This window comes from Taurulus bubalis (genome assembly GCF_910589615.1).
Source record: "Taurulus bubalis genome assembly, chromosome: 13".
In the NCBI taxonomy this organism is placed as follows: Eukaryota; Metazoa; Chordata; class Actinopteri; order Perciformes; family Cottidae; genus Taurulus; species Taurulus bubalis.
Genome location: NC_136601.1, coordinates 10,258,635 through 10,274,058, shown reverse-complemented (window position 1 = coordinate 10,274,058; position 15,424 = coordinate 10,258,635). Strand labels below are relative to the sequence as shown.

General features: G+C 44.5%; 1 protein-coding gene across 1 annotated transcript; it reads left to right on the top strand.

The window, feature by feature from the left end:
• Window positions 1-608: 608 nt before the first annotated feature.
• Window positions 609-14,009, top strand: bcorl1 (BCL6 corepressor-like 1; the record flags this gene model as incomplete). Its single annotated transcript, XM_079228617.1, has 12 exons — window positions 609-685; window positions 2,817-2,901; window positions 3,002-5,593; window positions 5,876-6,008; window positions 6,371-6,835; window positions 7,712-7,899; window positions 8,165-8,431; window positions 8,531-8,697; window positions 9,841-9,986; window positions 11,913-11,990; window positions 13,006-13,177; window positions 13,670-14,009. 12 exons carry the CDS (start codon window positions 609-611, stop codon window positions 14,007-14,009), a joined length of 4,710 nt encoding a protein of 1,569 aa, XP_079084743.1.
• Window positions 14,010-15,424: the final 1,415 nt, after the last annotated feature.

Below are 15,424 nucleotides of genomic sequence, written 5' to 3'. Positions count from 1 at the left end.
TGTTGTCTACGTTATATTCAGGAAACGTTAGAGGAAGAGGGCTCCTCGTGCAGCCCGTGACCCAGCGTGTGTATGTGTGTGCGCAGATGGACCGATCACCTGAGAGCCAGTTGCTCTCTCTCTCTCTCTCTCTCTCTCTCTCTCTCATTATGGAGACTGTTCTCCATCTCCGGCGACACGAGAGCGACCCGGAGCTCTCCAGAGTTTTTCCGTGCTGATATTAACAACACAGGGGAAACACATTGTTGGTCGGACTATCCCCATTGTGCACTTTTTGTTGTTTTCCACACACATGACCGTGGTGCGTGTGTCTATTGTGCCGGGAGGAGGGGAGGGGACTGAACAGTGGACTGACCGGTCTGAAGTGGGCTACAACAACAACAAATACTCTGCTTTCGTCGAAGCGGTTTTCCTCCAATGTAACGTCAAGCTCTGACTTTGTTTTTCGTCTGCGCGCTGTTGCCCACGGGCGTGTGAGCCGGACTATACGGCGGGTACGCTTAGTGGCCTACATCGGAGCTGATGAATGCAAATGTGGTGTCGGGAAGGAGACCGCGTATGATCGCGGCACAAAGACAAACTAGCTGTGAGCAAACTGTTGTGCGGTGATGAATGCAGACCCAGGCATCTGCATCGCCGGATCCCTTTTCAGTCCGTGCTCGCAGATTCCCGCAGAGATCGGCGTGTCAGTCATTATGTGCTCCAGAGTCGTTATGTTTCACTGGCTCCAGCGAGAAACATTTTCCATTCCCCCCAAAAAAGCTTTGACGTGTGTGTGTGTGTGTGTGTGTGTGTGTGTGTGTGTGTGTGTGTGTGTGTGTGTGTGTGTGTGTGTGTGTGTGTGTGTGTGTGTGTGTGTGTGTGTGTGTGTGTGCCTCTCGTCTCATTTACTTGCAGATGCGCTCCGCTGAGCTTACCTCCACCTACATAGCCTACCAGGGGATGTGTTTTGCCTGTGTATATATGAGGGGGGGGGGGGGGGGGGTCCAAATGTGTGTTTTCAGATGTTATCAGGATAGATGAACTGCTTGATTATTTAAAAAAATGTCCCTTTTTGGTGAGTTTTGGAGCAATAGGGGGGAATTTCATGTCTAATTTTAGATCACACCGCATGAACCCCACATTTAAACTGCTTTCAACTTACAGTAGGTGGACGGCTTCATTGTTGTCATACATAATTAACTGTTCAGTGGTGGTTAAGAAACAAAAGTTTTGCTCTCTTCCAGTCAGCTATTATTTTCTCCAGTGTGCATGGCTCCATCAGCACAAAACACTTTGAGGCTGCCGCTCACCAATAAAAGATCATTTGAGCAGTTCCTGCTGATTACCTCATGGATGGATAACTGAGTGGGCCTACCAAGGGCCCCAGGGGTCATAGGGCACGAGCCACACTCCCTGTTTCTGACTGTTATAAGCATTTCCCATTTAAGTCATAGGACTGTCAAAACTGGGGGTGTTTCCGTTTTTCCCTTTAATGTTGAGCATTTGCCGATACAAACCCTCTCTAATATTTATTACAGCCGCAGTGACGGCAATGCTGGTATTGTTTTGACCTTGTGAGTATGTGTGTGTGTGTGTGTGTGTGTGTGTGTGTGTGTGTGTGTGTGTCATCACTGCAAAATGTGGTACTGGAGAAGCCAATTGCAGCAGGAACTACCACAGAAACGGGGGTTTGCCAAGTGTTTATAGTTCTGTCTGTCTGTCTGTGCCTCTGTGGACAGATGTTGTGACCGTGATAGCAAGATACAGTCACAAAACTTTACAGGTGTGTAGCTGCGATCAAAATGGAGGCTGCGTTCAAAGACGAGTGTGGTCAGAGCATGGGTGCCAGAAGTAGGAGGGTCAGAAGTGGGGAAGGGGCCATTACGCCCTCGGCCCGATTTGGCATCTCACAACTTAAGAAGTGTATCGTTAAAATCAAATGAAGGTAGATTTTGAAGATGGGTGTGGTCAGAGGGTGCAATAAGTAAGCGGGTAGAAAGTGAGGAAGGGTTCATTGCCGGCTCGCTTAAACCCATCGCAAGATGGTCTCTCGAGTTTTCTATATATTTTTTTGTATCCTAAAACAGCTGCACACTAAGGATACGGTAAACCATATTTAAAATAGTGAGCAATTTAGATGTTGGACAGCATAATATCCCTGCTTGAAGAAAGAGAACATGCATCACAGATTTACTTTAATATCTTGTATCGTATATGCTTCATGTGGAGAGTGAGTGTCAGTGTGGGTCTGTTGTAGCAGGAGGGCTCCAAGTGGATTTAGGCAGCCTCTCTTCATCTTCATCTTCTTCTGGTTTCAACCAACAACAACAGAACTTTAGAGTAACGTTTAACCTGAAACTAGAGCGGAGCTCGGCTGCGAACAATGCGAAGGGGCGATCTGGTATTTTGGAAATAGTTGCCTTGTAATGTGTCTCTGCCAGGGGGCCGTTGGTTCTTAATCTGTCCTGGTTACGATGCATTAGGTCTCATTTCAGTCACTGAATATCTTATTTTCAGTTAAGATAAATCACTCCCTGGAAGCAAGCAAATACAATCAAAGGGAACAACGGAACAAATGCATTCTTCAATTCACCACACTTCTCTCGGCTACCCTAAATTGTGTCTCTGCTCTGAGGAAATTGTAACATATCTGGCCTCCAAGCCCGTCTCAAAGAAAGGAACTTTTCAATTTCCCAACGTTTGTAACTCCGAATCATTTACTGTTACATCGAGTATGTCCAATTCCTTCATGAAGAATTGAAGGGAAGTCTTCTTTGTGATTGAAATCAGAACAGCACCAACTGTCCTCATGTTCTTTTTCCTGTGTTTTTCAGCACATCACTGTATTTCAAGGAAAACTCTCACCTGACTGACTCGGCTACCCCTGAGGCATGTTGTGTTAAAGAAACACCTATGCAGGTAATTGTTTTTCTTTTCATTACAGTTGGATTTCTCGATTAAAGCATCCTCTTCTCTTATCCCATTAACACCGGCCTCATGATCTTCTCTTATTACTCAGGTGGATCCTACACTAATGAATGTAGGGGATGGAGGCACGGTGAGCAGAGAGATCAGTGCTCCAAATAAAGCGTCTGCTAGTATGGTGGGAAATCCCCCCCAGACGCTACCCCCTGAGTTCAGAGGAGATGTTACCCTCAGTCAGCAAAACAAGACCACACCAACAACAGACTGTAAGACAGCAAAAGCCTGCCTGGACACTAGCAATTACAACCACAGCCCTGAGCTGTCTCCACCTCCACAGCTCAACAATGCACCGACGTCCGGCTCAGCCCTCACCGGCTCAGAGAAGAGAGCAGACAAAAGGGCAGAGGCCCCTAAAGTCAAGGCGGATGGTGCCGGGGTCTTCCCCTCTCCTCAGTGGTCAAGTGGCGTAAAAGTCAGCCGGGAGGACTCACTCAGCCCCTGTCACAGCAATGTGACATCCAGTAAGAAATCGCAATCTGTGCAAAGTGTACCGCCTGGGTTTCAGTGCTCCAACAAGTGTAAACCAGCCCAGCCTGTCTCCTTCCTCCCTTCCACTAATTTCCCCTCTCCACTTTGTAAAATCACTCTTCCACCAGCATTGGGTCAGATTGCAGCATTAAGAGAAGCCACAGCCAGTCAGTTTCAGAAAGAAATTCAGCCTCAAAGCTCGGGTGTCGGGGGGACACCTCTCCTGCGGACCTATCCCTATCCGTTCTCGGTGGGCAGGACTCCAGCTACAGAGAAGAAAGCCGGCACATCGTCGTCAAAACTTAAATCTAACCATTCATCTAATAAGAATTCCAAATCTGTGGGAGAGCATATATCATTAGCCTCAGTGGTGGCCTCACCAGCTATTGCCCTACCATTGCAGCACCCTTCATTAACTCCCGCAGCACCCACCCGCTACACGCTGTCTCCCACTGCTGCCATTTGCTGTGGCTCTGCACTGGCCAGCATCACCTCTCAGAGCAGACTGCTGAACCATGTGGAGAAAAGCAACAGCATAGACAAGACAGCCATGGGCTCTCTTAAAACGACGCCCCCCTCTGCTTCAGATGATCATACAGCTTGTTCCGTTGAACCAAGAGATGTACCTCTTGATTTATCTGCGAAATCAAAACGTCCAAAATGCACAAATGATCCTCCAATTACGATGAGCGAGCCTCACAATAACGAGTCAAATCAGAGAGATTTTCTTAACTCAAAGAGGGCTCATTCTACGGCGTATAGCTCAGCTGTGCAATACCCTATCTTACCAAACACCCACAGAAATGGATCCCATCAAAAGCAATTAAATAGGCCTCAGAATCACCAGGTCCAAGAGCCCAAACCAACCTGGGGTAAGGGATCCTCTCCAGATTCCATAAAAAACATCCCTGGAACATACGTTGGTGTGGCCAGCCCGATACTGGCTTCTACTCTACGGGGCAAAGACGGAAAAGGGACTTTTGCGGATGAATTTCAGAGTTTTGCAAAGCAGGAGTTTATATCTATAATTGACCAAGGAGAGCATCTGGCATCAGGAGGAAAGAAGCCATCCTGTATGATGAAGGGCAACCAACATGCACACAGTGGCAAGCATGTTAAAAACACCAGCATAGCCATAGCTAAGAACTGTCCCTCTAAAGGAGCCCTAACTTCCGCCCTGTTAGGCTCTGCCAGTGCTCAGACTCATCAGAAATCTGGAGCTGGCAAGACAGCGGTGCCATACTCCACTACAGTTGTCAGTCCAGCTTGGCAGCAGCCACCTAATATGCCGCACCAAGCCTCGTCTGTTAAGAGAAAGATCACACAAGGATCTCCAAAGACGAAGGGCACAGCAGCTTCAGAGGGATCTAAAGTTCAGAGCGCACATCACAGCCCGTCCAACCTCGAGGATGATACATGGGAGAGGATGAAGTCTCCCCTGTCTAACCTCGCGTCCATCGTAAAGCAGCAAGCTCTCGACACAACAGCGCAGACGGGCGAGGGAAATACTCAAGCGTCCTCTGTTGCATCAAGAAAAGCTGATGTTGTGAATCCGCTCTGTGGGGGCCAAGACACCCAACCCAAACAAACTTCTGCTTTTGAATACCCAGCATACTGGTCTGTGGAAAAATGGGCTGGTTCGCCGTCTCAAGGGGATTCGACTCCAGCTAAGAAGAAGCACGAGAAGGCAAACGCGACTGAGGCTTCGCAGAATAATACGGAGTTAAACACCAGCCAGGGAGAACGCGTGGGACTACCAGCGAAGCAAGGCTTCTCCAAGCCGGCTGGCCATCTCTTTGGCATTGCAGCAACCAACGGGAACAGGCTGGAGAGCAAACTGGCCCAGGTGTTAGAGGGGGAGATGTTGAAGAAAGAAATTGGGGCGTCAGACGGTCCTCCCAGTGAAAAATTGGACGGCATGGTTGCATCTATTCTCACAGGCCAGTGTGCGACGGGAGGCGACAAGTTTGAGAAGAAAACGAACGGAACCAAAGAGGAGTTGCCAACCAAAGCAAAAGCTGCCGCCGTCAAACAGAAGAAAACGAGTCCTAAGAAGCCAGCAAAGGAGAAGTCACCACCGGACTCATCAAAGAAGGCTGCAGGAAAGAAAAAGCGAGACATAGAAAACACTCCAACCAAAGTATCTTGTCAAAAGAAGGTAGATTATCTCTGTCTAAAATATCCTTGTTCTGTTCTTATTAATCTCCCCATCGTTGAATTTCAGGGAAATATTTCAGGCCGCAATCACCTCAATCTCATAAAGATTTTCACAATTGATTTGACGATACAGAGCTCCTTTTCGTAATATGAATCTATGACTGATGATTTAACTTCCAAAGGCTTATTGTAAGACTGTTTCGTGCTCTCTGTCGCCATGAAAGCTTTAGTGATCAATGGCATTAGAGTACGGCGCGCTCACCCGGTCCCCTGTGTATTCCAGCAGAAGAAACAATGTGCACCTGTGCAGGAGCGGAGTCTATCAGCGGGGAAACCTTCTCCACCGAGTAAAGAGCCGACTCCGAGGGACAAAATCAGTCCCAACAAGGTTGAGCAATCAACCCGCAACAAACCCGGTAACATCTTTGTTTCTTATACTCCTGTGACATTTACAGTTCTGAGGGGTTCTTACGACATGGACCAATTTCTGATATCTATCTCAAATGTAATGGCGCTTTCAGTCGAGTCAGACATGTAGCATTTTAGCGAGCTCACAGGCAGATCACTCTCTCGTAGCTTTAGTTCTGGAGATAAATAGCCTGCAGTCAGACTCGGTGGCACGGTAGTTTATGTATGAAGCAGACAGAGAATCTCACTTTGTCAGAAAAAAAACGCCATCAAGCCAGGATGCCGTTTTTTTCCTTTTTCTTAATGTCTCAGTGAAACTTCTATGCACAGAAGCCTGTGTGACTATAACAATTCAATGTGATACGATCAGTTACAGATAGCGGCAGCAGTGCTCTCGAGACTCCTGAGTCTCTCAGTCGCTCTGCTACATCCGGTAAGGAGACAGACGCCACAGGGAGCTTCATCCCAAGACTGAGGAGAGGACGACGGCGAGCTGATGAGGCTCGACTCGACCTCTGGGGCTTTGCGACGCCTTCCCCTCCACCCCCACAAATGCCTCCTCCCCCAGTTTCCCCGTCACCCCCTAGGACTCCCACCCAACCCACCCGCCGTCCGAGAGGAAGGCCCCGCTCAACACCCCTGCCAGAACGGGTGGTTCATGGGAAGGGCAAGGCAGCCGGTGCAGATGGGGAAACGCCTGCTCCTAAGAAACGGCGGCGGTGTCGGAGCAAAAAGTATCAGACTGGGGAATACATCACCGAGAAGGACAAGCTGGAAGATGGAGAGTGCCTCGAAGATGCTGATTCCCTGAGACGGGACAGCGGTGTCCCAGCGGGTAGGCAGTTCCCCTCTAGAGATCAGTCGTTTTTAATTAACAGTTTCCAGCCAAAGTTTTAATCAAAAGTGCAGCTGTTAGTTGCAGATATGATTAAAAATGTGTGTAAAAGGTGACTGAGAGGCTGGTTGATTGAAAATGTAGAGTCGATGAAGTAACCATTTTGACAGTTGATTAATAATGTCAGTAATTTGTTAAACATAAATGCCAAACATTTATTTCCAGATTCTCCACTGTGAGGATTTTTCATATCAATGTAAACTGAATATTTGGGGTTAATAAAGATAAATAATTCAGAGTTAACCATCAGAAAGCTTAGCCAGCATCTTCTATAGTTAAAATGTATTTAAATAGACATGGGCAAATTAATTTCATGAGGATGCACATCTTTGTAAAAAAAGTATATAGGAAAGTATTAATAGGATATTATACAGTATATGGGGACAGACAAATATTGAGATAATTTGAACACCTTCAAAAGCCAAATATTATGAAGACAGCATATGCAATTTTTCGTTTATATTCTTGAGGTGCCAACTGTCCATATCAGCAAGTCCACGTCAGCTACCTCTTGATGTGGATAAAACACACACACACGGTTTCAAAGTCGCTCATAGAAAGCTGACATGTTTCAGTAAATATTGATGGCGCAGCCAAGGGGCCATTGTTTCGTTAGTACCATACAGTCTGATGTTGGCACAAAACAGCACCTGCAACATGTCATGCTCCATGTTCGGCTTGACAGACGAGCGAGAGCATGAAGCTGCATCAGTACATCAAAGATGAGATGGGTGATGTTGATATATCAAGATTGTTCACTGTGTTCGTGTGCTTGGTACCACTCCACATAACCTTCGGTCCTATTTATCATTATAGATCCACAGGCGGATCAGTGTTCGAGTCCCACCGCCTGCAGTCCAGGGCCTCCTCCGAAGAGACCCTCGTTCACTCGCTCCGGGTCGGTCCGCTACCAGGAGAGCGAGGTATCTCCGGAGTGCAATGACAAGCCTTCAGGGAAGAGGAAGTTCAAAAGCAAGCACTTAAGTGACAGCGATGAGCCGAAGGTACGACATTTGCTGAGGCTGCTTGTTGTATTATGGGACATTTCAAAGCATGCAGGGTTGATAGGAGTCATCAATGTCCCATGAATGTATTAGCTTACAGTGCCCCCCTGTGGCTAGATAAATGCTATGTGTGTCACATTTATGATGGCAGCTGGTTGTATACTAAATGGGTCCTTGAAGAGAAGAAGCCGTTGCCTTAACTTGGCGATGCATTACAAGAGATTGCTTTTCACACACTGCTCTAATCAGTCAATCTGTTTTTCAGATTAAGACCAAACGCAGCAGCTTGGGCAAGCGTGCTGCCTCACTTGCCCTGGATATTGATGGTGCTGATGTAAAAAAAACAGAAAGCCTCCCACCCACTCCAAAAAGTTTGCCATCATCACCACCCAATAAGAAAGGCTCATCGGGGAAAATCAGCAGCTCCGAGTCTCCACCCAAAAGGCCGGTTCCTCCGGAGGTTCGGCGGCTGATTGTCAATAAAAATGCCGGGGAGACTTTGCTGCAACGCGCTGCCCGCTTGGGCTATCAGGTAAAATCCACCTGTTTTACTCATGTAGTACTGCTAGCATGACGGCGTACCCCTTTGAATCATAATGTAACACGCTCTGTCTGTGCCTCCGTTGTGCAGGATGTGGTCCAGTACTGTCTTGAAAAGGACATCAGGGAGGTCAATCGGCGCGATAACGCCGGGTACACAGCGCTCCACGAAGCGTCCTCTCGAGGCTGGACTCAGATTGTCCAGATGCTGCTGAAGCACGGCGCTGACGTCAACTGCAGCGCCCAAGATGGGACACGGTGAGGCCTCGTGGTGCATGATTTACAGGCGTGGTTATAGGTAGTTGAATCTCTCAAAAATATTGTTTCTCAAGTATTATATTGGGTGTGACGAAATAATAAATTAAGCTCATCATAAAATATTTGTCGAGCTGGCTAAAATGACAAGGGGTTGTATATGGATATTAATGTCATGGACGTGAGGTCCAATACATGAAGGGTAGTGTCTTGCAAAAATATTCACCCCCTTGGTGTTTTATAAAAGAAAACATGTTTGGAGTTCGCCAAAGGGCGTGTGGGAGACCTCTAATGTATTTTTCTGGCCACGTGGCTTAAAATGGTCCTACGGACAGATACAATCACCACTGTGAAGCTTTCCAGCTCCTTCAGATTTCTCTTTGGCCTCTCTGATTAATGTCCTCCTTGCCTGCCGTGACTATTGGTCCTCCCTTGGCATGTTTGTTGGTGTCATATTCTTTCTGTTTTTGTAATAATAGATGTAATAGTGCTCTGTTAGATGGATCATGTGACACTTTGATTGCACTCAGGTGGACTTTATTTAACCAATTATGTGACTTCTGGAGGTAATTGGTTGCACCAAATCGTATTTAGGAGCTTCTTGACAAAGTGGCTGAATACACACACACACACACACACACACAGCTTTTCAGTTTTTTATAAAAAAATATTTTTGAAAGCATTTTTTTTCTTCTCTCAATCCACCAATATTGACTTTTGTGTAGGTTCATTACATAAAATCCAAATAAAAAAAGATTATCCAGGTTGTAATGCAACAAAATAGGGGGTGACTTTTACAAGGTATATTACATTTCTTATAAATGTTCTCATGAAATAATGTATATTTTGTGGCTAAAAATATGAACAATACTCAAATCCTGGAAATAGAAACACTCTACAAGTGTTTGGAGCAGTAATGAGCATACTCTTTGACAGGTTGTATTTCATGATTAAGTGAAGATTATATTCTGGTCACATATATATATATTTTTTCTGTTGCCTGTTTTAGCATATTTTTTTAATGTTTGTCTCATAATACAATAACAATGACACAAATTGTAATTAATCACAGAAAGTACATCATGACAACAAATTAGCACTAAAGTTGTACAATCCCTGAAAGGCATTTGTTGGTTCTTTCTTTAGGCCCCTTCATGATGCAGTCGCGAGTGATAACCTGCCGATTGTCTGGTTGCTTCTGAACCACGGTGCAGACCCGACGCTGGCCACCTACTCCGGACACACTCCGGTCAAACTGGCACACAGCCCGGGCATGAAGACCTTCCTCACAGGTAGTTTTTTTCTGCCTATTTTTTTCCATCAGTCACTATTTTGATAAATACACATACTTCCAGATTGTTGAAGTGCCGTTTTCCCTCAGGCTAAATTCATTTTTCACATCGTCAACAAACACTTCAGACACAATAAACAACACGGCACAGAGGCTGTGATAAAGCTAATAACATTGAGACATGTTGTATTTGCCAACTTTACAGTCACCCATCAAGCAATGTGTCAACACATTAATAGGCCTGTGCCCACTCCTACTGCATCACATTTGGCACAGAGAGCACTAAACAGCTTGCATGCAGCAGACATGAGAAATGCAAAATGTTACATCCACACAGGGCTTGACTGTTTGAGCCACAGATTGTTTTGTCGTCTTATAGCTGAATTAGTTGTTGTTTTTTTACTTCAAATGTTGTCCTGGTGAAAGGCAACATTCAGACATTTTTTAGCTGCTGGACTCGGATTTCCATACAGTTGAGACTCTTTCAAGTGGTTTTATATACGACGAGAACAGCCCAGTAACGGGCTTGATGACATGTTTGGAGGTTTGAGTTCACACAAACTGATGCAAGCACGCGTCACCTGCAGCTATTCCTCCAACCAGTTCACTGGGAGTTCTCCATTAACCATCTCTCCTTTGCACAGTCATCTTTTTTTAATGATGATAAATGATCTGCTGAAATGTTAACAGTATAAAGTATCGGTCAAGAGATTGAAGCAGATGAGTCGTTCATGAATTATTATTGAATAGAAATCAGTAAGGCTTAAGCTTTGTCAGGAGGCCGCTGTGGTGAAAACACAGCCCATGCCAGTTTATATAAAACGTTGAAGAAAAACATGCGTTTGGTGTTGTAAAAGCTTCCATTGATTTCTCAATTAATGACCATTGAGACCCCAATGATTGAATGATTAAGGAAAATGCTCTAAATGTCCTTCCCTATGATCAATCTCATTCCATAACTGAGCCAGGCAAAGTGATTAATTACACCGGCCACCTACGAAACTTCTGACATGCATGACTTCCTCTTGCTTGTCAAATCAAACCCAAATAAAATCCTCAAGCCAGCTTGTTTACAGTGACTCTGTCTTTAGCTTTGTAATTAATGTATTTTCACAGCACTGTTGATGGGGTTTTAAGGATCTTTCCTAGCTCTTGGCCAAGCTGAGAGTGAGGAAACGGTCACTATCCACTTGGCTGCAGCATCAGTGTTTAGTGGCGTTTGTTATTCTCACACCACGTGTCTCAGGTAAACAGAGAGATGAAGCTCAGTAATGCAGTGAAACGTACAGCTCCGGTGACACAGACGCACAGAACATTCACTACAACTTAAGTTAATTTTATTTTTATTTTTCCCTCCAGTGGTCAGAAATCCGCTTGCCCAAAGTGAATTCTTACTTTTCTTACTTGTCACGATGCAAATTGTGTTATTGATTAGTGGTTATCTTGCAGGAAACTGCGCAACTAGTTGGCAATCAACTGAACTCCTGTTTCCAGGATAATTCATAAAACAATGCTCACTTTGTTACGCGAATGCCCCGATCAATACTGTGCCTGTGCAACTCTCAACAAAGATGATAAGGAAGCGAGATGGCTCAAGTTTCAAGTTAAGCTCATTTTCAGTGAACAATTAAAATAACAACAGTTGACTGCACAGTTGTGAAACAACAATACAACATATAAGAACTACTTCTGAGAAAAAAACGCCTGAATAAATCCATTGTTTAGCCCTGTTCTACTTGGCACCGATTTTTATATTGACAATTATTTGGTCCAGGCAACCATCATAACTAATGCTCATACGTTTTGCTCGGCCTTTGACTAGGGGGACACTCTTTAATGTGATATTTTCAGATCGACTCTTAGTGCTGATCCAGCAGAGAGGAATCAACATATAATTTATAATATTGTCGTTGTTTTTTCCCCCCAGAATATTTCACAGACCTGGAAGGACGTAAAGAACAGGATCTCGGCTCACCCTGGGATTTCTACAGTAGCTCCCTCTTTGGTAAGAAACCTTGAAATGATCTAATCTGCATTCCTGTTCCATCAGTGCACTGATCAATCGGTAAACTGGCCGTGAGGGAGACAAGGGGAGGCTTGTTGCCGAGATGACCAGGTGTCTGTAGGGAAGTTATTCTTCTTTGTAGGACTCAGGCTGGACCACTGGGACACACAGGGGTGTTAGCCTTGTTTACCAGCATCAGAGTTGTGCTGTAAACAGCCACAGGGAGCCAGTTATCCAGTGGAGGATGAACAGGATTAGCGTTGCATGGAGGAACTGAGGGAGACTAAAGAGAAAGTAGACTGCAGCTAAACTGAAGTGACAAAAGATATTGGGAGTGTGTTACTAAAAAAACTTTTATATGTTCCTCCCAACGACGACAAATATATTTTATTATATTTTATTACCACTCTGCTATTGGTGATAAATAGTATGTATCTTAAACTTGTCATTGGTTTGTGCAATTTAGGTTGCGACTGTAGAGTGATGTTCCACGACAAATTATTCCCCATTTTTGTGTTAAAATTTAAAAAAAGGTTCAAGGAGCATGACCATCACTGGGTTTACTGGGTTCACTGGGATGATGTATCTGGCTTTTGTGCCATTCATTATTGTAGAGTTTGAGAAAAGGTCTTTCAGATTTGAAGCAAGGTAAAACATAACGTTTTAATTAGTATCAGTTTTTTTATTGTGCCAAAGTTTTCATATCAGTAAATGCATTGAATTACACTCTGCCTACGTTCCATCATCTTAAACATAAATGAAAAAAAACAACGTATTTTCATATACATGTGTCTCTATGTAGGGTGTCGACTGACATCATGAAGTTTGTGTTCCTTTAACTGATCACAGCCTCACCAGCTTTAGACGTATTATAGTTATTGTGAATAGACTTTAGATGTATTATAGCTGTTGTGAATAGACTGTCCACTAGGAGGCATCCAAACTCCATGTCAGCACAGAAACGTCCAGTTGTTCTGCTCAGCTTGGCCTGACCTCAGTGGACTTTTCCTCACAGAGACTGACCAGGAGCCGTGCTGGGACTTCCTGCTGTCTGAGTGGGACCAGGAGCTGGAGGAGGATGCAACAGGAAAGACTGAGCCGGACTCGGGCAAAGATTGCCTTCTGTTTGAGTTCTCCTCCGAGCCTCTCTTACCCTGCTATCATGTTCAGGTGTCATTAACACAGGGGTGAGTTCACCAACATATAATATGCATGTGTATATCTGCCATATATGTGTTGTATGGATCCAGTAAGTCAGACACTTGAGTTATGGCTATTTAAATCTATCCATTGATTCTGCACCGCCACCCATAAACATAACGCTACTAAATTTAGCAAGTGTCACCTCAGTTTGAATGCTTTGAACACTGTGAACCAGATTTAAAGGAGTACTCCACGGATAATGTACTTCTTGGAGCTTAAGTTCCAAGTGTGAGTCAAGCTGGATTCTACAATTCTGATCATGTAACCTAATTGCTAAAACCTGTAAAACGTTTAGATTATTAAGTCCCAATTTGTGGGATAGTTTTATATTAATGTGTGTGGGATGACTTTTTTATCACTGGATAGCTTTGTTGTGTCCAGTTGATAGTTTTTATATTGTTTTCCAGAAAGATGTGTTAATTTGAGGATAATTTGAGGCTAGTTTGGTTAATATCAGGCATATTTCTCTCTTGCAGCTTCTGCAACTGGTTCCTCCTGACGGACGTCCTTAAGCGTCTGAAGATGTCGGCTCGAATCTTCCGGGCGCGTTACCCGCACTTGGAGGTGGTGAGTCTGTCGCGGGCTGAGCTCCTGAAGCAGGTATCGATCAGCCAGGTGAGCTCCACTTTGGCTTCACCTTGCAAAGGCAAAAATAAGGAGGAGGAAGCAAAGGAAGAAGAAGAGGCGGGACTTGTGGATCTGGTGCGATGTGTACCAGAGCTCCAGAGACTACTGGGATCCTCCATTGACATCCTGCAGGAGGAGGAGGAGGAGGAAGAGACACTGAGAAACACAGGGAAGCCTAGCGGCCGATAGCCTCTCTTTCCCTGTGCAAACTGTCGTCAACCCAAGTCCTTCCCTGCAAGCAGCAGCTCAAAGGAAACCTCTCCGTCCAATGTAACGAGGGTTGTGGGTTTTAACTCCAGCGACAGTAATGACACTCCACCTATAACCTTTGACCTCAGACAGAAGGTGATTAAGTGATCACAAGGACCTGCACACAGGAGTGGTCGGTGCTGTAAAGCAGCTTTCAGGTTTCTATCTATAGGTATATTTGAATACATGAGAGCTATTGAGCAGACCTTTTGTATTGATTATGTATGTACATGGTAGTGTATATGTGTTATCTTGCCATCAGGGTTAAAACATTTGGTTATATAAATGTATTCTAGTGGCAAAAGGACAAATTATGTTTAGGACTTTTTGTTTGAGTTTGTCCCCGAGAGAAAGCAGTATTTTTTTCGACGGGAGATCAAGACTTTTATCTTGGTGAACTCTTGTGTAAAGCTAAGACGCTTAAGTCAGGGAGGCCACTGGCCCGGATGGTTCTGGCTATGTCAACCTGGGAGACCTGGAGACCTGCAGAGAAGACACCACGGCACATAATATTCAAATGTAATCAGAGCTTCATTTCCTTTTTTTCTCCTCTTGTTTTGTTTTTTTAACTTTATCATCCTCGTTACTGGACAGACCTAGTAGCTTACGACGTTCATTTTTCCTCCACATTTCCCAAAGTCAGCATGGGCAGCACTGAGCTGCTCAAAACTTGAAATAACGTCTTTTTGGACCTTGAGATTGAGAGTTTGTTTACAGAGCTGGACAGATAGTAGTGTTCTCCACTCCCCAGGTTGCAGTCCTCCTGAACTGATACAGAATCCTGTGGATCTCTCTCAGAGGAAAAGTAGTCCCACCTCTGGAGTCCAGAGGCTGCTCCTGTGTCCGAGGAGGCGAGACGCCCTCTTAACTGCAGCCACGTCCCAATATGAGATCCCAGAGTGCTTTGTGTTGCAGTGTTTTATTTACACTGTTTGTTGTGCTTAATTTAATAGTCATTAATATATTTGACCTCTTGTGTATCTGACAAGCCTATATGAAAAAAAAATTGCTTTGTACGGTTGGTGCTTCATTTTGAAATGTACTTATTAGGATCCCTTTATTCTGACATTGTCCTCCCTCATTCAAGAACAGTATTTAAAAGAAGAAAAAAAAAAGAAAAAAAAAAGCTAAAGTACAGTTTTATTGTACTGGTGCTACAACAGATTTTGTGTTGACAATCAATGATGTTTTGGTTTGAAGTCACAAACTAATAAAAGATATTTAAGATGAAGAGACTTAAGGTGTAAAGAAAAGTATAGTTTAGTTAAAGAACACGGGAAACAGCACGACTGAAAGACCGAGCAGTGTGGGAAGAGCCTTTTATTTGATTCTTTTATAAGAAATCAACAAGAATA